This window comes from Oncorhynchus gorbuscha, linkage group LG13 (genome assembly GCF_021184085.1).
Source record: "Oncorhynchus gorbuscha isolate QuinsamMale2020 ecotype Even-year linkage group LG13, OgorEven_v1.0, whole genome shotgun sequence".
Taxonomy (NCBI): Eukaryota; Metazoa; Chordata; class Actinopteri; order Salmoniformes; family Salmonidae; genus Oncorhynchus; species Oncorhynchus gorbuscha.
This window is the reverse complement of record NC_060185.1, coordinates 53,017,674-53,043,834: the sequence shown is the minus strand read 5'-3', so window position 1 is coordinate 53,043,834 and position 26,161 is coordinate 53,017,674. Positions and strand designations below refer to the sequence as shown.

At 42.9% G+C, this 26,161-nt stretch overlaps 1 protein-coding gene and 1 pseudogene across 1 annotated transcript; both read left to right on the top strand.

Moving 5' to 3' along the window:
* Positions 1-26,161, top strand: part of LOC123992334 — a 66,189-nt pseudogene that overhangs the window by 6,000 nt on the left and 34,028 nt on the right.
* Positions 23,320-25,740, top strand: LOC123992333 (zinc finger protein 180-like). Its single transcript, XM_046293487.1, has one exon. The coding sequence runs from the start codon at positions 23,320-23,322 to the stop codon at positions 24,103-24,105; it is 786 nt and encodes a 261-aa protein (XP_046149443.1). The 3' UTR covers positions 24,106-25,740.

The following is a 26,161-nucleotide window of genomic DNA, read 5'->3' as shown; positions in this document are numbered from 1 at the left end:
CCTCGTAAGCAGATATAATACATCCATAACTAGTGGTTTCCTCATTAGCAGGGAGGAGTTTCTGCAACCAAATACACTACATCCATAACTAGCAGTTTCCTCATTAGCAGGGAGGAGTTTCTGCAACCAAATTGTGTGTGCTTTGCCCTTGTGCCGCAATTTTAGCAAACACAGAAAATGGCCTATATTGGAGACCAAAGTCGTCTGGCACATTGCTTGGGGTTTCAACAACTTTAATAACTTATTTCTACCCTCCAATCATTGATTTTACTACTAATGTGAAAACAAAACCAAATATGACTTGTTTCTCATTTTAAGACAATTGGCAAATAATTTTAACATTGATTAGATGTCAATTGTTGTACAAAATCATGGTTACGCTGTTGGCATCACCTTAATTACAGTGGATTCCTCTTGTGGGCCTTTTACCATCTGTCTGACTTTGTTGTTCACACAGGGAGAGACGGGACCAGGAGTCCTCTGGGGAGCCTCAACAACCTCATGATGCTCCTCAAAGCAGGGAAGAGTTTCTCCAGATCCGAACACTCAAGAAACCCCAGCAGAGATCCACAGGGAAGAGAACTCACTGCTGCTCTGACTGTGGGAAGAGATTCACCACCTCATCAGGCATTAAAATTCATCAGAGAATCCCACATTGGAGAGAAACCTCACGGCTGTGATCAATGTGGGAAGAGTTTTACTTATTTCAGCTAAGCAGCCTGATTTTGCTACTAAGAGAAAACAAAACCAAAGCTGTGATGAATGCGGGAAGAGTTTTACTCAGCAAGCAGCCAAATAATTTCACACCAGAGAACACAACAGGCGAGAAATCATTATAGCTGTTCTGAATGTGGGAAGAGTTTTACTCAGCTAAGCGGCCTGATATCACACCAGAGAACACACACAGGAGAGAAATCTTATAGCTGTGATGAATGTGGGAAGATGTTTACTAGGTCTAGCAATCTGACTCTACACCAGAGAATACATACAGGAGAGAAATCTTTCAGCTGTACTCAATGTGGGAAGAGTTTTACTAAGCTAAGCAACCTCATATCACACCAGAGAACACACACAGGAGAGAAACCCTATAGCTGTGATCAATGTGGGAAGAGTTTTGTTCAATCTAGCTATCTGAAGATACACCAGAGAAGACACACAGGAGAGAAACCTTTTAACTGTACTCAATGTGGGAAGAGTTTTATTTTATCTAGCCTTCTGACAGTACACCAGAGAACACACACAGGAGAGAAATCTTATAGCTGTAATCAATGTGTGAAGAGTTTTGCTACATCTGGGCAGCTGACAATACACCAGAGAACACACACACAATAGAAATCCTTTAGCTCTAATTGACATGAGAAGGGTTTTACTCTGTTAAACAGCCTGGTATGACACCAGAGAACACACAGGAGAGGAATATCTTAGCTGTAATCAAAGTGGGAAGGGATACTCTGATAAAAGTTATCTGATCAAACATCAGAAAATACATGGAGTTGTTTCATGATATCAATGAAATGTCACAATGTAGAATGTTTTACATTGTAGTAGGAGTATTTTAATGATGTCACAATGTAGAAGCCTAAATGTTTGCCCCTCTATCAATTGATTTCAACATGATATAGATATTAGCCTCAGGGGAAAAATCCAGGCTCAGAATTGAAAGTTGAGTTGTGTTACACTTACCACCTTGATGGCCGACTTGAATCAAAATGCAACACTCCAAAATGTAGCTAGCTGTTTTCTTCAAATTGTCCTCTATCCAGTGATGTACACATTACTCCCAGATTCCGTGGGGTTTTTGAGCTGTTAGTTTTAACAGGACTTGCAACCTCATCTCCCTCCTTTCGCAGTTGATTTCAACATGATATCGATGAGTTATGACACATAAGTGTTGCATTCCTTTGTTTAGCGACCCCTAAATTAAAATGCATCACTCAAATGTAGCTGAATGTCTTCTGCAGGTTGTGCTCTAACCAGTGAGGTAAAAGATATCTCAAATGTCCATGTGTTTTTTAGTTGTGTTAGTTTCAACAGCACGTACAACCTAGTCGATATTAGTGATGTATTGCTACTTGTCAAAACAACAACGTTTCTGGTGCTTGTGCAGTTTATATGGTGCTTGTTTAAACAAATACAAGTAATATGATTATTGTGTCAGATGATTGTGGATATTGCACATTTTATGTTTAGGTTTTCAATTTATCCCAAACTGTTTCTGTATATTAGTTATTGATTTGGACAGGTTACATTTACATTTACATTTAAGTCATTTAGCAGACGCTTTTATCCAGAGCGACTTACAAATTGGTGCATTCACAGGTTAAAACTGTGGTTTGACATCGGGATATCCCTCCTAGCAAAATGTCATTGAAAAGAAGACTATGCCCGAAATATGTATTTTCTGGTAGTTTTTTCAGTGACTTGAAAATAACTTAATTTCAATTTACTTCCAGGTAGCCTAGTGGTTAGAGCGTTGGGCCGTAAGCCAGAATTTGTTCTTAACTGACTTATTTACATTGACGGCCTACCAGGGTATAATAAATGGGTCTATAATCAATTTTATTAACAATCTTACATCACTCCAGTATTTCTTGACAACGCTCAAGTGCTAATTGTCTTTATGCCACTACTGATGAAGCATGACTCAAATCACCTCATATTTCAAACATCCAGCCTGACAAAAGATACATGTTTTATTATTCCATGCCTCGCCATCAAGTTAATTATTGCCAATTGTGCTGCCATCCTGTTAGAAGTTAACAGATTATTTTATTACAATGGTTAAATTGGATTTCCATTGTGTTCAATGGTGTTATTTGCCCCCTAGTGCATGTTTCTGGTACTTAGAAAGACTTCGCAAACAGGAAGTAGAGAATTTGTTCTGCACGCATAGAAGCAGCTTCAAACAACGCTACGGTGCAGGTCTTTCAATGTAGTTATTTCTTGCCACGCTTCAGCCTTGGAAAATATTTGTTTGTAAGTTCGATTCAAGCATTTAGCTAATGATGATAATCTTGTCATTGATAGAGTTGCTTACATATCAATGTTGGTTGGTTGCATTTACTCACAAATTGCAATGCCTTTAATGTATGTCGTTAGCTGTATTACTTTGCTCGTGCGTCATGCAAACGAATTGTAAAATATACAATACTGTAGTTTTGTTACTGTTTCTAGTGTAATATGCTTTGTTATTCTACATAAATGGTTGTACATTATTAGAGTAATGAAAGGAGCCAATTACCATACCGTAACAATTAGCTATACGGTTTGGCATCATGCCAGATGCATGGTACCTTAGCACGTGCTTTGTATTTATGCAACTTCAAATGTATAATGTACATATTATATTATGTCGGTGTGAATTGAATACTAAAGTATATTATTTTCTATATTTTGCAGTTTCACAACATAAACGTTTTCAATATATTCATTCAAGAAAAGTCACGCCTTGGGAGTTTTTGAAGACTTAGTTGTTATTGAAGACTTAGTTGTTAGCTATCTGTCTAGTTTTGCATGGGAACGCAACTCAAGGGCAGAATACCAATACATATTAACAAAGGGGTGTACAGTTGGTTTTGATATTTCATATTTACAATTATGTAAGATTTAGGAATCATAGTTATTCATGCAACCAACATAACATTTTGGGGTACAATTATATTGACATTGTTACCCTGCTTTTATATCCAACAACATGCCTATGGAGAAGCTCCGCAGTGAGGTGGAAAGTTACTACGGATATTGCAGGAGTTGGTTGCTGATTGTCTCAAGGGTGGGCAGTCAACAAGTTTTGCGTTTAGCCAGTGCGTTGCCATGGATCACAATTTATTTTGACTGCACGTTTTCCCGTATTGGAGGCAAGGTTTTTGGGGGCTCTTTCCAAGGGGACGAGAGTTCTAGAAGCTAGTGAGTTTTAGGATTCTATTGAAAGAAAAATGATTCATTATTTAGAAATGTGTTTTTTAAATCTTGTATGTGTTACACCTCTGCTGGCTTTGACAGCCAGTAGACACCATGTTTATTGTAGTTGATTATGTGAAATGGAAGTTGTTTTCTGTCGGGGGTGAGCAAACTTGTCCAACAAAAACATAGCATATCCAAAATTTGTTGTTTTAAAGGGAGAAGGTGTTACAGGCTTTGGTCTTTCCATTTATGTTTTGAGGTATAGCTCGTTAGCAGGTAGGGTGCACTGATTGAGGTCACCTCGTTAGTCAGTATGTGTTACACCTCTGCTGGCTTGTCCGGAGTGGGAAGGTGTATTGTTCTATTTAAGAAAGTCTGGATGAAAATAAAACCTAATATAACTCAAACGGAAAGCATTTGCATTTTTTCCAGGCAGTGCTGAGAGGGAAAATGTCTTGATAGATGTGGAGAGTCAACACCTTTGTCGATCCTAGTAAAGCATTGATCTTACTAACTTGCTAATTTTATTACAAAATACATTAGAGAAAGGGAAGGAAAAAGAGCAAAAATTGTCCTTCAGGGGTCAAAATAGGATGATTGCCTCTCACCTCTGCTAGTTCTTGAATTATCGTTTTGTCTATATCCATTCCATGGACTTGATTAATTTCTGAAAGATCTGAAAAGATCATTAAGGACGTTTCCAAAAGTCCATGCAACGTTTATTGTATTGTCCATGTAACGTTTCCAAAATGGGATAGTATTGTTGTAACGTTTCCAAAATGGGATAGTATTGTCCATGTAACGTTTCCAAAATGGGATAGTATTGTACATGTAACGTTTCCAAAATGGGATAGTATTGTACATGTAACGTTTCCAAAATGGGATAGTATTGTACATTAACGTTTCCAAAATGGGATAGTATTGTACATGTAACGTTTCCAAAATGGGATAGTATTGTACATGTAACGTTTCCAAAATTCCAAAATGGGAAAGTATTGTACATGTTACGTTATGCCCCCTTGTGAGTTAATAGTATTGCATTCTGTAGCAGGCTATATAAAGAGGAAAACCTCCATTGACGATTCAGTTCGTTGTAACATCTCGCCTGGACAGGTCACCATCGTTAGTTAGTTAGCTAGTTCATTATCACAAAACTGAGAACTGCTCTAGATTGGAAACTTACGTTAATGAGTGTAAAGCCATGTTGGCTTTATGGAAACGATAAACAATATATGGGAACGAATATAGTTGAGGGAAATAATCCAAACCTAGTTATTATTTCGAGACATATTCAGAGCCAAACATCAACCCAACTTATCCTTTTAACTGTTGTCGCATCCAAACTTGTCACCATCGTTTTCAGTTGTAATTGCGAAGTTTCCGGAAGAAGTCCAGCAACAACGGAGGTTCCTCGATGAACCCACCTTCTAACATGTTCTTTGAAGAACGTTTTGGGGCTGTTTTTCATTGACCAAGAACCCTATGGTTCTTAGGGGATCTCAGAACAACTCCAGTTGAACCCTGTATTTTTAGAGTTGTAGTCAGATCCATTTACTCTCAGATTCAAAACATGCTGATTAGCATCAAGGATCAAGTCAGATGCTGCTGCTCCAACACAGTATGAGGTGAGAAGGTGAACTGATGTCGAATCATAATAATTAAGTTAATTAAAATTAATTAGTGAAACTGTTAAAAAAGAGTATATGGCATATAAGAAACATCATGGAATATTGTACATCATATTAGCATCAACATACATTATTGTTTCATTCAATTTCACATAATAAGGAAATTTCATATTTTCAAGTTCAGAAGTCAGAACCCATCACCTGCTATGTAAAAGAGACAGAAGAATGCACAATGGTCAATGCTATCCGGGATCTTTGGGACATCCCTACCCTAAACCCTACCTTAACCATTTTAAATGTCAACTTCAACAGGCTAGTGATGTCCCAAGGATGTATCTCTACCTGAAAATACATGATCTAAGTGATTAATAGTTGGTATTCAGCAGTCATAAATCCTTAACTACTTTAATGAACTACTAAAATAGTGATTTTGTCAGACAGCAGCTCTACACTTTATTGACTGACTGACATCCATCCATTCATCCTTCCAACCCTCCTCTGCCTTCCTCTCCTCTGAAGACCCAGTGAGGGTGGAGCTCAGTCAGAGAGCTGTTGAGGGACTGGTTAGGAAGAACACTTCTACAGCCAGAGAGGTGAGGTCACACATGGTTTAGATAGTAAATATTTATTTCCCCTTAGGGGTTCATCACGTCAGCAAAAGGGAATATGTTCCACCATCTATGTTTATTTACATTAGTGCAAATTGTCCACTGATGTTGGTGTAATTTCTCACCCCTTTTGGCTGTATGAAAGTTCATTTCCCCTCAGGCACACACATTTGTTCTTTGATATTATGAAGGTAATTTGTGTGCAATGTACTTTTCCCCACATCTCTTTATATTGCTTATGCATATTTGGTGGCCTGACTATGTCAAAGGCCCATCCTGGTTGTTCTGAACCTAATGCAGCTTAGAGTGATCAGATGACAGAAGTCATATTTAGTTGATAGGTGTAACTGAGGACATAGATGCTCCATATCCATTACTTTGAGAGTTTTATATAATATGACTGAATGTGTTTCTTTCTGTGTTGCAGGGGCAGTCAAGAAATGGAATGGCAAGGCCACAGAACATGACATAAGCAGAGCTGTGGGAGACCACCTCAAGCCTCTGGTAGAGCCGGGGGTGGTGTTTACCACTCCACCACGCTGGAAAAGTGGGATTGATCCGTTTGTTTCAGTTTTTGCAGTAGTTGAATCCTTTCACATGGGATTGATACTGATTTTCATACTAAGAGGGATCAAGAGTCTGTCGATTGGTCGGTCATTGGGTTCATTTGTTGAAATCAAATCAAGCTTTATTTGTACAGCACATTTCAGACATGAATGCAACACAATGGCTTCACAGGAAAAAAACAAATGAAAATGAACAGAAATATTTAGTACACAACAAACAGAAGACTAATGAGCACCCTAAGAAAATGCCATTGATTAAAATATTAATTGGATGCAATATCCAAACCCCAAAAAAGAAAAACTCACACCAAACTTAAAGACAGGAAGCAAACCAAAAAGGTGGAGCAACTAAATGCAACACTTATTTTTCATCACTCATCGATATCATGCTAAAATCATTTGTCCGAGAGGAGAGAGATGAGGTTGCAAGTCCTGTTAAAACTAACAGCTCAAAAACCACACGGAATCTGGGAGTAATGTGTACATCCCTGGTTAGAGGACAATTTGTAGAAAACAGATAGCTACATTTTGAAGTGTTGCATTTTGACTCAAGTGGGTCACCAACATGGTAAGTGTAACACAGCTCTTTTTGTGTTAGTCACTTTTTGTTAAATCACATAAATAGTACTCTTCCATTTCAGAGCCTGGATTTTCCCCCTGAGGCTAATATCCATATCATTTTGAAATCAAATGATAAGGGGGCAAAACGTTTAGGCTTCTACATTGTGACATTATTCAAATACTCCTACTAAAGTGTTAACATTCAACATGAATTCATTGATATCATGAAACATTGCATTTTGACTCAAGTGGGTCACCAACATGGTAAGTGTAACACAGCTCTGTTCAGTATGAATTATGTGTAATTATTGAAGAACCACATTTATGACAGTATCCATTTGGGTGTTGTCAATAAAGTTATGATTTTATTTTTTATTTCACCTTTATTAAACCAGGTAGCTCAGTCAAGAACAAGTTCTCATTTACAATTGCGACCTGGCCAAGATAAAGCAAAGCAGTGCGACAAAAAAACAACAGAGTTACAAGTGGGATAAACAAACGTACAGTCAATAACACAATAGAAAAATCTATATACAAATGGAGTAAGGAGGAAAGGCAATAAATAGGCCATAGTAGCAAAGTATTTACAACTTAGCAAATTAACACTGGAGTGATAGCTGTGCAAATGATGATGTGCAAGTGGAAATAGTGGTGTACAAAAGAGCAAAAAAGTTAATAAAAATATGGGGATGATGTAGGCAGTTGGATGGGCTATTTACAGATGGGCTGTGTACAGCTGCAGCGATCGGTAAGCTGCTCAGAAAGCTGATGCTTAAAGTTAGTGAGGGAGATTTTAGTCTCCAACTTCAGCGATTTTTGCAATTTGTTCCAGTCATTGGCAGCAGAGAACTGGAAGAAAAGGCAGCCAAACAGGTGATTGCTTTGGGGATGACCAGTGAGTTATACCTGCTGGAGCGCGTGCTATGGGTGGGTGTTGCTATGGTGACCAGTGAGCCGAGTTAAGGCGGACTAGCAAAGACTGATAGAAGACCTCGAGCCAGTGGGTTTGGCGACAAATATGTAGCGAGGGCCAGCCGACGAGAGCATACAGGTCGCAGTGGAGGGTGGTATATGGGGCTTTGGTGACAAAACGGATGGCACTGTGATAGACTGCATCCAGTTTGCTGATGTATTGTTACACCATGTAGGAGCAGTACAGACCTAGTCTGTTCCTTATATACATCTACATGATGTTTTGTTACACCATGTTGGAGCAGTATAGACCAAGTCTGGTCCTTATATACATCTACATGATGTATTGTTACACGATGTAGGAGCAGTAAAGACCTAGTCTGTTCATTATATACATCTACATGATGTTTTGTTACACCATGTAGGAGCAGTATAGACCTAGTCTGTTCATTATATACATCTACATGATGTATTGTTACACCATGTTGGAGCAGTATAGACCTAGTCTGTTCATTATATACATCTACATGATGTTTTGTTACACCATGTTGGAGCAGTATAGACCTAGTCTGTTCATTATATACATCTACATGATGTATTGTTACACCATGTAGGAGCAGTATAGACCTAGTCTGTTCATTATATACATCTACATGATGTATTGTTACACCATGTTGGAGCAGTATAGACCTAGTCTGTTTATTATATACATCTACATGATGTATTGTTACACCATGTTGGAGCAGTATAGACCTAGTCTGTTCATTATATACATCTACATGATGTTTTGTTACACCATGTAGGAGCAGTATACACCTACAGTAGCTGGCTACTTATTTAGATTTAGTTTGACTTAAATGAAACTGCCTTAAATGTGCTGTAGTAAACATTTTTTATTCGCACTAATCAATCAACACATTCAGGTCTTTGTATGTCTCAATATAATAGTATTATTTAATTAAATCCATTTAAAATAATCTTTGTCTGAAAATAAAATATGATCCTCAACTGCGTTTCCCCTCGAGTCAGCAGACGGCGATGTGCGTCTTTCAGGCGACGCTGCCTGCGTGACGTATAATCTAGTGGACGGTTCTTCAGAAACAGCTCGTCTACCACCTCCGTAGCTTGCTAGCCAACATAGCCGAAAGATTCAAGCTATTAAAACGCTTTCGGTGTATATTACCGACTGTGTTTTAGACACACCTCTGTCGTATCTACTTGTTAACCTATTTGATGTTACGTTGTTTTGTATTAATCAGCTATAGTAGTTGGCTGGTTAAGTTAGCACTAGTCTAGTCGCCAATGATAGCTAGCTAGCTAACATCCCTGAACATGAGCTCCCTAAACTACTCCCCTCCTATTAAAGAAGAGGCGGTCGGCTGGACGGAGAAAGAAGCTCAGGGGCTGAACATTGTCGTGAAGGAGGAGAAGGAAGAGGAGGATGTCACAGTAAAACAAGAAGTAGAGGGTGAGGCTGTTACAGTGAAAGAAGAAGAGAAAGACGTTTCAGTGAAAGAAGAAGAGAAAGACGTTTCAGTGAAAGAAGAGAAAGACGTTTCAGTGAAAGAAGAGAAAGACGTTTCAGTGAAAGAAGAGAAAGACGTTTCAGTCTCTGCACAGACCATACAAACGCTCCACACCGCGTGGACGCTGCCACCCTAATCTGGTGGTCCCAGCGCGCACGACCCACGTGGAGTTCCAGGTCTCCGGTAGCCTCTGGAACTGCCAATCTGCAGCCAACAAGGCAGAGTTCATCTCAGCCTATGCCTCCAGTCCCTCGACTTCTTGGCACTGACAGAAACATGGATCACCACAGATAACACTGCTACTCCTACTGCTCTCTCTTCGTCCGCCCACGTGTTCTCGCACACCCCGAGAGCTTCTGGTCAGCGGGGTGGTGGCATCGGGATCCTTATCTCTCCCAAGTGGTCATTCTCTCTTTCTCCCCTTACCCATCTGTCTATCGCCTCCTTTGAATTTCATGCTGTCACAGTTACCAGCCCTTTCAAGCTTAACATCCTTATCATTTATCGCCCTCCAGGTCCCCTCGGAGAGTTCATCAATGAGCTTGATGCCTTGATAAGCTCCTTTCCTGAGGACGGCTCACCTCTCACAGTTCTGGGCGACTTTAACCTCCCCACGTCTACCTTTGACTCATTCCTCTCTGCCTCCTTCTTTCCACTCCTCTCCTCTTTTGACCTCACCCTCTCACCTTCCCCCTACTCACAAGGCAGGCAATACGCTCGACCTCATCTTTACTAGATGCTGTTCTTCCACTAACCTCATTGCAACTCCCCTCCAAGTCTCCGACCACTACCTTGTATCCTTTTCTCTCTCGCTCTCATCCAACACTTCCCACACTGCCCCTACTCGGATGGTATCGCGCCGTCCCAACCTTCGCTCTCTCTCCCCCGCTACTCTCTCCTCTTCCATCCTATCATCTCTTCCCTCTGCTCAAACCTTCTCCAACCTATCTCCTGATTCTGCCTCCTCAACCCTCCTCTCCTCCCTTTCTGCATCCTTTGACTCTCTATGTCCCCTATCTTCCAGGCCGGCTCGGTCCTCCCCTTCCGCTCCGTGGCTTGACGACTCATTGCGAGCTCACAGAACAGGGCTCCGGGCAGCCGAGCGGAAATGGAGGAAAACTCGCCTCCCTGCGGACCTGGCATCCTTTCACTCCCTCCTCTCTACATTTTCCTCCTCTGTCTCTGCTGCTAAAGCCACTTTCTACCACTCTAAATTCCAAGCATCTGCCTCTAACCCTAGGAAGCTCTTTGCCACCTTCTCCTCCCTCCTGAATCCTCCTCCCCCTCCCCCACCTCCTCCCTCTCTGCAGATGACTTCGTCAACCATTTTGAAAAGAAGGTCGACGACATCCGATCCTCGTTTGCTAAGTCTAACGACACCGCTGGTTCTGCTCACACTGCCCTACCCTGTGCTCTGACCTCTTTCTCCCCTCTCTCTCCAGATGAAATCTCGCGTCTTGTGACGGCCGGCCGCCCAACAACCTGCCCGCTCGACCCTATCCCCTCCTCTCTTCTCCAGACCATTTCCGGAGACCTTCTCCCTTACCTCACCTCGCTCATCAACATATCCCTGACCGCTGGCTACGTCCCTTCCGTCTTCAAGAGAGCGAGAGTTGCACCCCTTCTGAAAAAACCTACACTCGATCCCTCCGATGTCAACAACTACAGACCAGTATCCCTTCTTTCTTTTCTCTCCAAAACTCTTGAACGTGCCGTCCTTGGTCAGCTCTCCCGCTATCTCTCTCAGAATGACCTTCTTGATCCAAATCAGTCAGGTTTCAAGACTAGTCATTCAACTGAGACTGCTCTTCTCTGTATCACGGAGGCGCTCCGCACCGCTAAAGCTAACTCTCTCTCCTCTGCTCTCATCCTTCTAGACCTATCGGCTGCCTTCGATACTGTGAACCATCAGATCCTCCTCTCCACCCTCTCCGAGTTGGGCATCTCCGGCGCGGCCCACGCTTGGATTACGTCCTACCTGACAGGTCGCTCCTACCAGGTGGCGTGGCGAGAATCTGTCTCCTCACCACGCGCTCTCACCACTGGTGTCCCCCAGGGCTCTGTTCTAGGCCCTCTCCTATTCTCGCTATACACCAAGTCACTTGGCTCTGTCATAACCTCACATGGTCTCTCCTATCATTGCTATGCAGACGACACACAATTAATCTTCTCCTTTCCCACTTCTGATGACCAGGTGGCGAATTGCATCTCTGCATGTCTGGCAGACATATCAGTGTGGATGACGGATCACCACCTCAAGCTGAACTTCGGCAAGACGGAGCTGCTCTTCCTCCCGGGGAAGGACTGCCCGTTCCATGATCTCGCCATCACGGTTGACAACTCCATTGTGTCCTCCTCCCAGAGCGCTAAGAACCTTGGCGTGATCCTGGACAACACCCTGTCGTTCTCAACTAACATCAAGGCGGTGGCCCGTTCCTGTAGGTTCATGCTCTACAACATCCGCAGAGTACGACCCTGCCTCACACAGGAAGCGGCGCAGGTCCTAATCCAGGCACTTGTCATCTCCCGTCTGGATTACTGCAACTCGCTGTTGGCTGGGCTCCCTGCCTGTGCCATTAAACCCCTACAACTCATCCAGAACGCCGCAGCCCGTCTAGTGTTCAACCTTCCCAAGTTCTCTCACGTCACCCCGCTCCTCCGCTCTCTTCACTGGCTTCCAGTTGAAGCTCGCATCCGCTACAAGATCATGGTGCTTGCCTACGGAGCTGTGAGGGGAACGGCATCTCAGTACCTCCAGGCTCTGATCAGGCCCTACACCCAAATAAGGGCACTGCGTTCATCCACCTCTGGCCTGCTCGCCTCCCTACCACTGAGGAAGTACAGTTCCCGCTCAGCCCAGTCAAAACTGTTCGCTGCTCTGGCTCCCCAATGGTGGAACAAACTCCCTCACGACGCCAGGACAGCGGAGTCAATCACCACCTTCCGGAGACACCTGAAACCCCACCTCTTTAAGGAATACCTAGGATAGGATAAAGTAATCCTTCTCACCCCCCCCCCCTTAAAATATTTAGATGCACTATTGTAAAGTGGTTGTTCCACTGGATGTCATAAGGTGAATGCACCAATTTGTAAGTCGCTCTGGATAAGAGCGTCTGCTAAATGACTTAAATGTAAAATGTAAATGTAAGAGGAAGACGCGTTCAGAGTGAAAGAGGAGGAGGATGTTACAGTAAAAGAAGAGGAGGATGCAGTTTATGGAGTGAGGAAGGAAGGGGATATTACTGTCACATTGGTAGAGGTGAAGATAGGGGATCTGATTAACACCAGTAAGTTCAGCATTAAATGTCTTTTTAACTTTGGATATTCGAAGTTGGCTCGTCAATACCTCTTCAACGGAGTGCCCTAGGATGATTACTGATATTTCTAGAATCAGATGACGTAGAGAGCAAACTACCCCTTGTTTTCTCAGTTCTGCAGATTGGTTGATGGGGATTTTTTAAAGGGACAACCTAGGATTTAAACAGAACAAAATGCCTGCCCTGAGACTTGGTTTGGTAAACAACTGAGGGATGGTGGTTTGAGAAATGTAACCCCTCTCAAATTCATAGAGAATGCTATTGTAGCCACCGTAACCCAACACCTAGTGACCTCGTCAAGAAGTTCAGACATCTTGGCGTAACAGTTATAAGGTGTTGACTTGACAGTCGCTGGAACCAGGTTTGAGTTCAGCTCAGGGCTATCCCCTGAATTCACTACACTATGAATACAAGGACTGGCCATCCATGTTGTCATAATGATAGTTTAACCAGGTTTCTAGGCTATATAGTATATTCTATAATTCATCCATGATGTCATAATGATAGATTAACCAGGTTTCTAGGCTATATAGTATATTCTAGAATTCATCCATGATGTCATAATAATAGTTTAACCAGGTTTCTAGGCTATATAGTATATTCTAGAATTTATCCATGATTCATAATGATAGTTTAACCAGGTTTCTAGGCAATATAGTATATTCTAGAATTGCCAGTGTAGATTTCTTGTGGGGGTCAAATTGTTAGAGCTGTTTATAAGTCATTGTTTAATATTCAGCCAATTTGATTCATTACATTACAATTTAACCAGGGTCTGTAGTGACATCTCAAGCACTATATCCTATCCAAGCCACATGGAAGCCCAACATTGACTACCGTTGGCTGGCATGCATAACTTCCAGTGAATTAAGCTTACTGGTGTTCCCCCAGCGTTAGGGCAACCCCATTCCTATTTTAAATTCCTGGAGATTATTGGACATTTTCCAGTACCTTTAGAATTGTCCAGTATCTGTACTGTTTTCTTAGAAGTAGGTAGCAGAATCAATATAGTTAACCATTAGACATATGTGATTGTGCAAAGCTGGATCAACACACCTGGTCATTTTGGGCCTTTGGACAGGAACATTGGCTAATCATTTGGAAGCACCAGAGGCTTGGACTTGTGAAGGCCATTGGACAGGAACATTAGTTAATCAGTTATAGGCACCTGCAATAGGAGTGTGCATGTCTGTTTATTTTTGTGTCATTGCAATGGTCACGCCACCAATAGAATCAATGCCCTAATGTCTGAGCCAATCAGAGAATGGAAACTAAGCAGAAAGATAAGGGTGGCCAAGGCTAAAGGGTATTAATCATTTACATAAAGGGGAGTGACTATGTTATGCTGTGGGACAGTTTTTTTGTAGTCTGAAATGCTCTCTAACTACGTCACATTTAGTGTCTCCTTATGTTGCGCTGGGAAAACAGTTTTCATGGGCACAGACATCCTAAATAATGTCATAGTTTACTAAATCCAATGGTTCTAACCGAGAGTCACCTTAACTTTAACACCCAAATCGATACTGTCATTATCGCGGTTCTTCAATAATTACACATAATACTTAATACTGTAGCTGTTTAGTTACAGTCACATGTTCAACTATCATCAGATGATCTAGGAAATCATTTTCTGAATGACAGTCAAATGACGAACATCACGACATGCAACAACAACCAAAGTGCTTCTTCATTCATTACTCTGGTAAAGACAGTTATGCCGTGCTCCACGTTGGATTCAACATCCCTAAAAAAATTGGTCTTTATAATGTGTTATTGTGTGCTTGATTTAAAGTAGGGTCTTGTTAGTCTGTTTGGACACAGAGATACTTTGTTCCTAATGTGTAGAGAACTGTTCCTTGATTGATTAGCTATTGTTCAACACACAGAGCAAAATAATAATAATAATAATAATAATAATATATTATATTCCTTTATTCAGGTCATTTAGAATGACAACACATTACAGAGTAGCCTAGTGGGATTATTCACAAAATTATCTGGTGATCAGGTTAGGAAATGTCATGACAAAGATATTTTCCATGTTTCACCTGAAATATTACATGATAGGTCTATGTTGTTGTAAGGTGAAATTTTTATTTATTTTTATTTTTATTTATTTATTTCACCTTTATTTAACCAGGTAGGCAAGTTGAGAACAAGTTCTCATTTACAATTGCGACCTGGCCAAGATAAAGCAAAGCAGTTCGACAGATACAACGACACAGAGATACACATGGAGTAAAACAAACATACAGTCAATAATACAGTATAAACAAGTCTATATACAATGTGAGCAATTCAGGTGAGAAGGGAGGTAAAGGCAAAAAAGGCCATGGTGGCAAAGTAAATACAATATGGCAAGTAAAACACTGGAATGGTAGTTTTGCAATGGAAGAATGTGCAAAGTAGAAATAAAAATAATGGGGTGCAAAGGAGCAAAATAAATAAATAAATAAATTAAATACAGTTGGGAAAGAGGTAGTTGTTTGGGCTAAATTATAGGTGGGCTATGTACAGGTGCAGTAATCTGTAAGATGCTCTGACAGTTGGTGCTTAAAGCTAGTGAGGGAGATAAGTGTTTCCAGTTTCAGAGATTTTTGTAGTTCGTTCCAGTCATTGGCAGCAGAGAACTGGAAGGAGAGGCGGACAAAGAAAGAATTGGTTTTGGGGGTGACGAGAGATATACCTGCTGGAGCGTGTGCTACAGGTGGGAGATGCTATGGTGACCAGCGAGCTGAGATAAGGGGGGACTTTACCTAGCAGGGTCTTGTAGATGACATGGAGCCAGTGGGTTTGGCGACGAGTATGAAGCGAGGGCCAGCCAACGAGAGCGTACAGGTCGCAATGGTGGGTAGTATATGGGGCTTTGGTGACCAAACGGATTCCACTGTGATAGACTGCATCCAATTTGTTGAGTAGGGTATTGGAGGCTATTTTGTAAATGACATCGCCAAAGTCGAGGATTGGTAGGATGGTCAGTTTTACAAGGGTATGTTTGGCAGCATGAGTGAAGGATGCTTTGTTGCGAAATAGGAAGCCAATTCTAGATTTAACTTTGGATTGGAGATGTTTGATATGGGTCTGGAAGGAGAGTTTACAGTCTAACCAGACACCTAAGTATTTGTAGTTGTCCACGTATTCTAAGTCAGAGCCGTCCAGAGTAGTGATGTTGGACAGGCGGGTAGGTGCAGGTAGCGATCGGTTGAAGAGCATGCATTTAGTTTTATGGCTCTTACTGTTGGTCTATGCTATTGTTAGGTGAAGTGGGGCGGCAAGTGGGTCGGCAGGTAGTGGTTAGAGCAGAGGTGGGCAAACTTTTTGACTCGCGGGCCACAATGGGTTCTAAAATTTGACAGAGGGGCCGGGCCAGAAGCATTTGGAGGGAGTGTTTGGGCCGGATATACTAAAGCATTAAATGTAGTGTGTGCAAACCTCATAGCACAGTAAGAACACTACAACCCAATTTATTAACTGTCTTTCAAATGTGAAAAATAGCCCTTATCAGTTAATAAATTTGTCTCAAGGAATATGCAAGATATGGCATTTACATACTATTTCGCAGATACTGGGAGGAGGAAATGTAAATAGATTAAAATAACATACGCACTGTGATTTATCAAGATTGCGTCTGTTTTTAATAAGTTTCAATCGAAGGTGCAAAGTTAAAGAAATCAACATTTATTGAAAAATGGAATCACTTTCAACATTCAAAACATATTATTACACAACGAAATACTCAAGCTCAATAATATCTACTTGTGTTAAACTCCGCAAAATCATGGATGGATTGTCCTGACCGCACGCTCTACAAACTCGCCACGGACGCCCTCGCTTTCACGCGCAAACAGTACACGTGTATCGTTGCCAAGCACACAGACATAGGCTGTATTAAATATCCTACCTGCAGCTGAAAATTAGCCTTTGCTAATTTGAATGCCAGCAAATAACTTGCCTTGGTACTCGACTCTTGAATTGCAGTTTGTCAGTGAAAAAAGTTCTGTTGACTCTGTAAATTAGCTGCCAACCTCTGAGCAGTAGCCGCCCGTTCTTGTGTTGACTGCTTGCTAGCATAGTTTGCATGCTTCGTGGCAAAGTGACGGCTGATATTGTACTCTTTGAAAACCGCAACAGCTTCTTGGCATATCAGACATACAGCCGTTGATCGGACTTCAGTGAAGAAGTATTTTGTTGTCCACTCCTTATTAAACACTCGGCATTCGCTGTCCACTTTCCTTCTCTTTGGTCCGCTCATTTTCACAGAAGGGCTTAATGGTGACGTGAAACGAAGTGAAAAGTATAGTGAAATAAAGAGAAATACGCGCCACTCCAACAACGGTCAATGTGTTTTGAGTGCGCCATCTATTGGGGAAACGTGGGCATTGCAGGGAAAGGGGAAAAAAGGAGGTTTTTACTATAATTTGGACAAGTTCGGCGGGCCGGATTAAAAAGCCTAACGGGCCGTATGTGGCCCGCGGGCCGTAGTTTGCCCATGTCTGGGTTAGAGCGTTAGAGCCAGTAACCGAAAGTTTCTAAGATTGAATCCCCGAGCTGACAAGGTAAAAATCTGTCGTTCTGCCCCTGAGCAAGGCATTTAACCTACTGTTCCTAGGCCGTCATTGTAAATAAGAATTTGTTCTTAACTGACTTGCCCAGTTAAATAAAGGTAAAATGAAAAGCTATGGGTCCTACAGTAGGTTTATGTTGTCATCAGGTGAAGTTATGGGTCCGACAGTTGGTCTATGTTGTTGTTAGGTGAAGTTATGGGTCCCACAGTAGGTCTATGTTGTTGTTAGGGCCAATTTGTTAAACACTTAGTGTTCAAACCCTCATTGTCAGGCTGATGGCAAAGCTAGCCAAAGAGCATTTTACTTGTTGAAGTGTATAAAAAAAGTATAAAGCAGTCGATTTGCGACAATAACACAAACATATTAAGCAGGAGATTCAAACGAACCTTACAATTATAATCCAAAAGTAATGTGAAATGCACCCATAAGCAACCTGCAAATGGAGGCTATTTTTGCTGTCAGCCTATGAGAACTCCCCTGAGTTTTCCCCCACGGTGGTGAATTAGTGAATAGACACAGAGCTTAATGTGAGTTTCCTTGAGTAGCACTCATGATCTTGCACTGTAATATTCAGAATACATTGTGGAAAAACTAAAATCTTCACTCACCATTTTTGCTCCAGGCAGATATACTACATCCATAACTAGTGGTTTCCTCATTACCAGATATACTACATCCATAACTAGTGGTTTCCTCGTTACCAGATATACTACATCCATAACTAGTGGTTTCCTCGTTACCAGATATACTACATCCATAACTAGTGGTTTCCTCATTACCAGATATACTACATCCATAACTAGTGGTTTCCTCATTACCAGATATAATACATCCATAACTAGTGGTTTCCTCATTAGCAGGGAGGAGTTTCTGCAACCAAATACACTACATCCATAACTAGCAGTTTCCTCATTAGCAGGGAGGAGTTTCTGCAACCAAATTGTGTGTGCTTTGCCCTTGTGCCGCAATTTTAGCAAACACAGAAAGTGGCCTATATTGGAGACCAAAAGTCGTCTGGCACATTGCTTGGGGTTTCAACAACTTTAATAACTTATTTCTACCCTCCAATCATTGATTTTACTACTAATGTGAAAACAAAACCAAATATGACTTGTTTCTCATTTTAAGACAATTGGCAAATAATTTTAACATTGATTAGATGTCAATTGTTGTACAACATCATGGTTACGCTGTTGGCATCACCTTTTACAGTGGATTCCGCTATTGTGGGCCTTTTACCATCTGTCTGACTTTGTTGTTCACACAGGGGAGAGACGGGACTACCGTGGGTCCTCTGGGGAGCCTCAACAACCTCATGATGCTGACAAAGCAGAGAAGACTCTCTCCAGATCCGAACACGTCAAGAAACCCCGAGTGAGAGAGGGAGGGGAGAGAGAGGGATAGAAAGAGGGAAAGAACCTAATAAGACCAGCAGAGGGAAACGAATAGAATGGGGAGCACAGGGACAAGACATGATAATAAATGACAAAACATGACAGTACCCCCCACTCACCGAGCGCCTCCTGGCGCACTCGAGGAGGAATCCTGGCGGCAACGGAGGAAATCATCAATGAGTGAACGGTCCAGCACGTCCCGAGACGGAACCCAACTCCTCTCCTCAGGACCGTAACCCTCCCAATCCACTAAGTATTGGTGACCCCGTCCCCGAGAACGCATGTCCATGATCTTATGTACCTTGTAAATAGGTGCGCTCTCGACAAGGACGGGAGGGGGAGGGAAGACGAACGGGGTGCGAAGAAAGGGCTTAACACAGGAGACATGGAAGACAGGATGGACGCGACGAAGATGTCGCGGAAGAAGCAGTCGCACAGCGACAGGATTGACGACCTGGGAGACACGGAACGGACCAATGAACCGCGGAGTCAACTTATGAGAAGCTGTCGTAAGAGGAAGGTTGCGAGTGGAAAGCCACACTCTCTGGCCGCAACAATACCTTGGACTCTTAATCCTGCGTTTATTGGCGGCTCTCACAGTCTGTGCCCTGTAACGGCAAAGTGCAGACCTCACCCTCCTCCAGGTGCGCTCACAACGTTGGACAAACGCTTGAGCGGAGGGAACGCTGGACTCGGCAAGCTGGGTTGAGAACAGAGGAGGCTGGTAACCCAGACTACTCTGAAACGGAGATAACCCGGTAGCAGACGAAGGAAGCGATTGTGAGCGTATTCTGCCCAGGGGAGCTGTTCTGCCCAAGACGCAGGGTTTCTGAAAGAAAGGCTGCGTAGTATGCGACCAATCGTCTGATTGGCCCTCTCTGCTTGACCGTTAGACTGGGGATGAAACCCGGAAGAGAGACTGACGGACGCACCAATCAAACGACAGAACTCCCTCCAAAACTGTGACGTGAATTGCGGGCCTCTGTCTGAAACGGCGTCTAACGGGAGGCCATGAATTCTGAATACATTCTCGATAATGATTTGTGCCGTCTCCTTAGCGGAAGGAAGTTTAGCGAGGGGAATGAAATGTGCCGCCTTAGAGAACCTATCGACAACCGTAAGAATCACAGTCTTCCCCGCAGACAAAGGCAGACCGGTAATGAAGTCTAGGGCGATGTGAGACCATGGTCGAGAAGGAATGGGAGCGGTCTGAGACGACCGGCAGGAGGAGAGTTACCCGACTTAGTCTGCGCGCAGTCCGAACAAGCAGCCACGAAACGGCGCGTGTCACGCTCCTGAGTCGGCCACCAAAAGCGCTGGCGAATAGACGCAAGAGTGCCTCGAACACCGGGATGACCAGCTAACTTGGCAGAGTGAGCCCACTGAAGAACAGCCAGACGAGTGGAAACAGGAACGAAAAGGAGGTTACTAGGACAAGCGCGCGCGACGCAGTGTGCGTGAGTGCTTGCTTAACCTGTCTTTCAATTCCCCAGACTGTTAACCCGACAACACGCCCATAAGGAAGAATCCCCTCGGGATCAGTAGAAGTCACAGAAGAACTAAACAGACGGGATAAGGCATCAGGCTTGGTGTTCTTGCTACCCGGACGGTAAGAAATCACAAACTCGAAACGAGCGAAAAACAACGCCCAACGAGCTTGACGGGCATTAAGTCGTTTGGCAGAACGGATGTACTCAAGGTTCTTATGGTCTGTCCAAACGACAAAAGGAACGGTCGCCCCCTCCAACCACTGTCGCCATTCGCCTAGGGCTAAGCGGATGGCGAGCAGTTCACGGTTACCCACATCATAGTTGCGCTCAGATGGCGACAGGCGATGAGAAAAATAAGCGCAAGGATGAACCTTATCGTCAGACTGGAAGCGCTGGGATAGAATGGCTCCCACGCCTACCTCTGAAGCGTCAACCTCGACAATGAATTGTCTAGTGACGTCAGGAGTAACGAGGATAGGAGCGGACGTAAAACGTTCTTTTAGAAGATCAAAAGGACCACTTAAAACACGTCTTGACAGAAGTAAGAGCTGTGAGAGGGGCAGCAACTTGACCGAAATTACGAATGAAACGCCGATAGAAATTAGCGAAACCTAAAAAGCGCTGCAACTCGACACGTGACCTTGGAACGGGCCAATCACTGACAGCTTGGACCTTAGCGGAATCCATCTGAATGCCTTCAGCGGAAATAACGGAACCGAGAAAAGTAACGGAGGAGACATGAAAAGAGCACTTCTCAGCCTTTACGTAGAGACAATTCTCTAAAAGGCGCTGTAGAACCCGTCGAACGTGCTGAACATGAATCTCGAGTGACGGAGAAAAAATCAGGATATCGTCAAGATAGACAAAAACAAAGATGTTCAGCATGTCTCTCAGAACATCATTAACTAATGCCTGAAAAACAGCTGGCGCATTGGCGAGACCAAACGGCAGAACCCGGTACTCAAAATGCCCTAACGGAGTGTTAAACGCCGTTTTCCACTCGTCCCCCTCTCTGATGCGCACGAGATGGTAAGCGTTACGAAGGTCCAACTTAGTAAAGCACCTGGCTCCCTGCAGAATCTCGAAGGCTGATGACATAAGGGGAAGCGGATAACGATTCTTAACCGTTATGTCATTCAGCCCTCGATAATCCACGCAGGGGCGCAGAGTACCGTCCTTCTTCTTAACAAAAGAACCCCGCCCCGGCCGGAGAGGAAGAAGGCACTATGGTACCGGCGTCAAGAGACACAGACAAATAATCCTCGAGAGCCTTACGTTCGGGAGCCGACAGAGAGTATAGTCTACCCCGAGGAGGAGTGGTCCCCGGAAGGAGATCAATACTACAATCATACGACCGGTGAGGAGGAAGGGAGTTGGCTCGGGACCGACTGAAGACCGTGCGCAGATCATGATATTCCTCCGGCACTCCTGTCAAATCGCCAGGTTCCTCCTGAGAAGTAGGGACAGAAGAAACGGGAGGGATGGCAGACATTAAACACTTCACATGACAAGAAACGTTCCAGGATAGGATAGAATTACTAGACCAATTAATAGAAGGATTATGACATACTAGCCAGGGATGACCCAAAACAACAGGTGTAAACGGTGAACGAAAAATCAAAAAAGAAATAGTCTCACTGTGGTTACCAGATACTGTGAGGGTTAAAGGTAGTGTCTCAAATCTGATACTGGGAAGATGACTACCATCTAAGGCGAACATGGGCGTAGGCTTCTCTAACTCTCTGAAAGGAATGTCATGTTTCCGAACCCATGCTTCGTCCATGAAACAACCCTCAGCCCCAGAGTCTATCAAGGCACTACATGTAGCACCCGAACCGGTCCAGCGTAGATGGACCGACAAAGTAGTACAGGATTTTGATGGAGAGACTTGAGTAGTTGCGCTCACCTGTAGCCCTCCGCTTACAGATGAGCTCTGGCTTTTACTGGACATGAATTAACAAAATGTCCAGCAACTCCGCAATAGAGGCACAGGCGGTTGGTGATCCTCCGTTCCCTCTCCTTAGTCGAGATGCGAATCCCTCCCAGCTGCATGGGCTCAGTCTCTGAGCCAGAGGAGGGAGATGGTTGCGATGCGGAGCAGGGAAACACCGTTGATGCGAGCTCTCTTCCACGAGCCCGGTGACGAAGATCTACCCGTCGTTCTATGCGGATGGCGAGAGCAATCAAAGAGTCCACATCTGAAGGAACCTCCCGGGAGAGAATCTCATCCTTAACCACTGCGTGGAGTCCCTCCAGAAAACGAGCGAGCAGCGCCGGCTCGTTCCACTCACTAGAGGCAGCAAGAGTGCGAAACTCAATAGAATAATCAGTTATGGACCGTTCACCTTGGCATAAGGAAGCCAGGGCCCTAGAAGCCTCCCTACCAAAAACTGAACGGTCAAAAACCCGAATCATCTCCTCTTTAAAGTTCTGGAACTTGTTAGAGCAATCAGCCCTTGCCTCCCAGATAGCTGTGCCCCATTCTCGAGCCCGGCCAGTAAGGAGTGAAATGACGTAAGCAACCCGAGCTCTCTCTCTAGAGTATGTGTTGGGTTGGAGAGAGAACACAATCTCACACTGCGTGAGAAAGGAGCGGCACTCAGTGGGCTGCCCGGAGTAGCAAGGTAGGTTATTAACCCTAGGTTCTGGAGGCTCGGCAGGCCAGGAAGTAACAGGTGGCACGAGACGTAGACTCTGGAACTGTCCAGAGAGGTCGGAAACCTGAGCGGCCAGGTTCTCCACGGCATGGCGAGCAGCAGACAATTCCTGCTCGTGTCTGCCGAGCATGGCAGAGGGAAACGAATAGAATGGGGAGCACAGGGACAAGACATGATAATAAATGACAAAACATGACACCCCAGCAGAGATCCACAGGGAAGAGAACTCACTGCTGCTCTGACTGTGGGAAGAGATTCACCACCTCATCAGGCATTAAAATTCATCAGAGAATCCACACAGGAGAGAAACCTCACGGCTGTGATCAATGTGGGAAGAGTTTTACTCAGCTAAGCAGCCTGATATTGCACCAGAGAACACACACGGGCGTGAAACCGTACAGCTGTGATGAATGCGGGACGAGTTTTACTCAGCTAAGCAGCCTAATATCACACCAGAGAACACACACAGGCGAGAAACCGTATAGCTGTTCTGAATGTGGGAAGAGTTTTACTCAGCTAAGCGGCCTGATATCACACCAGAGAACACACACAGGAGAGAAACCTTATAGCTGTGATGAATGTGGGAAGATGTTTACTAGGTCTAGCAATCTGACTCTACACCAGAGAATACATACAGGAGAGAAACCTTTCAGCTGTACTCAATGTGGGAAGAGTTTTACTAAGCTAAGCAACCTCATATCACACCAGAGAACACACACAGGAGAGAAACCCTATAGCTGTGATCAATGTGGGAAGAGTTTTGTTCAATCTAGCTATCTGAAGATACACCAGAGAAGACACACAGGAGAGAAACCTTTTAACTGTACTCAATGTGGGAAGAGTTTTATTTTATCTAGCCTTCTGACAGTACACCAGAGAACACACACAGGAGAGAAATCTTATAGCTGTAATCAATGTGTGAAGAGTTTTGCTACATCTGGGCAGCTGACAATACACCAGAGAACACACACACAATAGAAATCCTTTAGCTCTAATTGACATGGGAAGGGTTTTACTCTGTTAAACAGCCTGGTATGACACCAGAGAACACACAGGAGAGGAATATCTTAGCTGTAATCAAAGTGGGAAGGGATACTCTGATAAAAGTTATCTGATCAAACATCAGAAAATACATGGAGTTGTTTCATGATATCAATGAAATGTCACAATGTAGAATGTTTTACATTGTAGTAGGAGTATTTTAATGATGTCACAATGTAGAAGCCTAAATGTTTGCCCCTCTATCAATTGATTTCAACATGATATAGATATTAGCCTCAGGGGAAAAATCCAGGCTCAGAATTGAAAGTTGAGTTGTGTTACACTTACCACCTTGATGACTGACTTGAATCAAAATGCAACACTCCAAAATGTAGCTAGCTGTTTTCTTCAAATTGTCCTCTATCCAGTGATGTACACATTACTCCCAGATTCCGTGGGGTTTTTGAGCTGTTAGTTTTAACAGGACTTGCAACCTCATCTCCCTCCTTTCGCAGTTGATTTCAACATGATATCGATGAGTTATGACACATAAGTGTTGCATTCCTTTGTTTAGCGACCCCTAAATTAAAATGCATCACTCAAATGTAGCTGAATGTCTTCTGCAGGTTGTGCTCTAACCAGTGAGGTAAAAGATATCTCAAATGTCCATGTGTTTTTTAGTTGTGTTAGTTTCAACAGCACGTACAACCTAGTCGATATTAGTGATGTATTGCTACTTGTCAAAACAACAACGTTTCTGGTGCTTGTGCAGTTTATATGGTGCTTGTTTAAACAAATACAAGTAATATGATTATTGTGGCAGATGTTTGTGGATATTGCACATTTTATGTTTAGGTTTTCAATTTATCCCAAACTGTTTCTGTATATTAGTTATTGATTTGGACAGGTTACATTTACATTTACATTTAAGTCATTTAGCAGACGCTTTTATCCAGAGCGACTTACAAATTGGTGCATTCACAGGTTAAAACTGTGGTTTGACATCGGGATATCCCTCCTAGCAAAATGTCATTGAAAAGATGTTGAAAAGAAGACTATGCCCGAAATATGTATTTTCGGGTAGTTTTTGAAAATAACTTAATTTCAATTTACTTGCAGGTAGCCTAGTGGTTAGAGCGTTGGGCCGTAAGCCAGAATTTGTTCTTAACTGACTTATTTACATTGACGGCCTACCAGGGTATAATAAATGGGTCTATAATCAATTTTATTAACAATCTTACATCACTCCAGTATTTCTTGACAACGCTCAAGTGCTAATTGTCTTTATGCCACTACTGATGAAGCATGACTCAAATCACCTCATATTTCAAACATCCAGCCTGACAAAAGATACATGTTTTATTATTCCATGCCTCACCATCAAGTTAATTATTGCCAATTGTGCTGCCATCCTGTTAGAAGTTAACAGATTATTTTATTACAATGGTTAAATTGGATTTCCATTGTGTTCAATGGTGTTATTTGCCCCCTAGTGCATGTTTCTGGTACTTAGAAAGACTTCGCAAACAGGAAGTAGAGAATTTGTTCTGCACGCATAGAAGCAGCTTCAAACAACGCTACGGTGCAGGTCTTTCAATGTAGTTATTTCTTGCCACGCTTCAGCCTTGGAAAATATTTGTTTGTAAGCGCCATGCTCTACCAACTGAGCTACAGAAGGACCAACTTTAATGTATGTCGTTAGCTTTATTACTTTGCTCGTGCGTCATGCGTCATGCAAACGAATTGTAAAATATACAATACTGTAGTTTTGTTACTGTTTCTAGTGTAATATGCTTTGTTATTCTACATAAATGGTTGTACATTATTAGAGTAATGAAAGGAGCCAATTACCATACCGTAACAATTAGCTATACGGTTTGGCATCATGCCAGATGCATGGTACCTTAGCACGTGCTTTGTATTTATGCAACTTCAAATGTATAATGTACATATTATATTATGTCGGTGTGAATTGAATACTAAAGTATATTATTTTCTATATTTTGCAGTTTCACAACATAAACGTTTTCAATATATTCATTCAAGAAAAGTC

Coding starts and splice junctions, on each gene's coding strand:
- LOC123992333 (XM_046293487.1), top strand. CDS start 23,320: ATGACACCCCAGCAGAGATCCACAGGGAAGAGAACTCACTGCTGCTCT.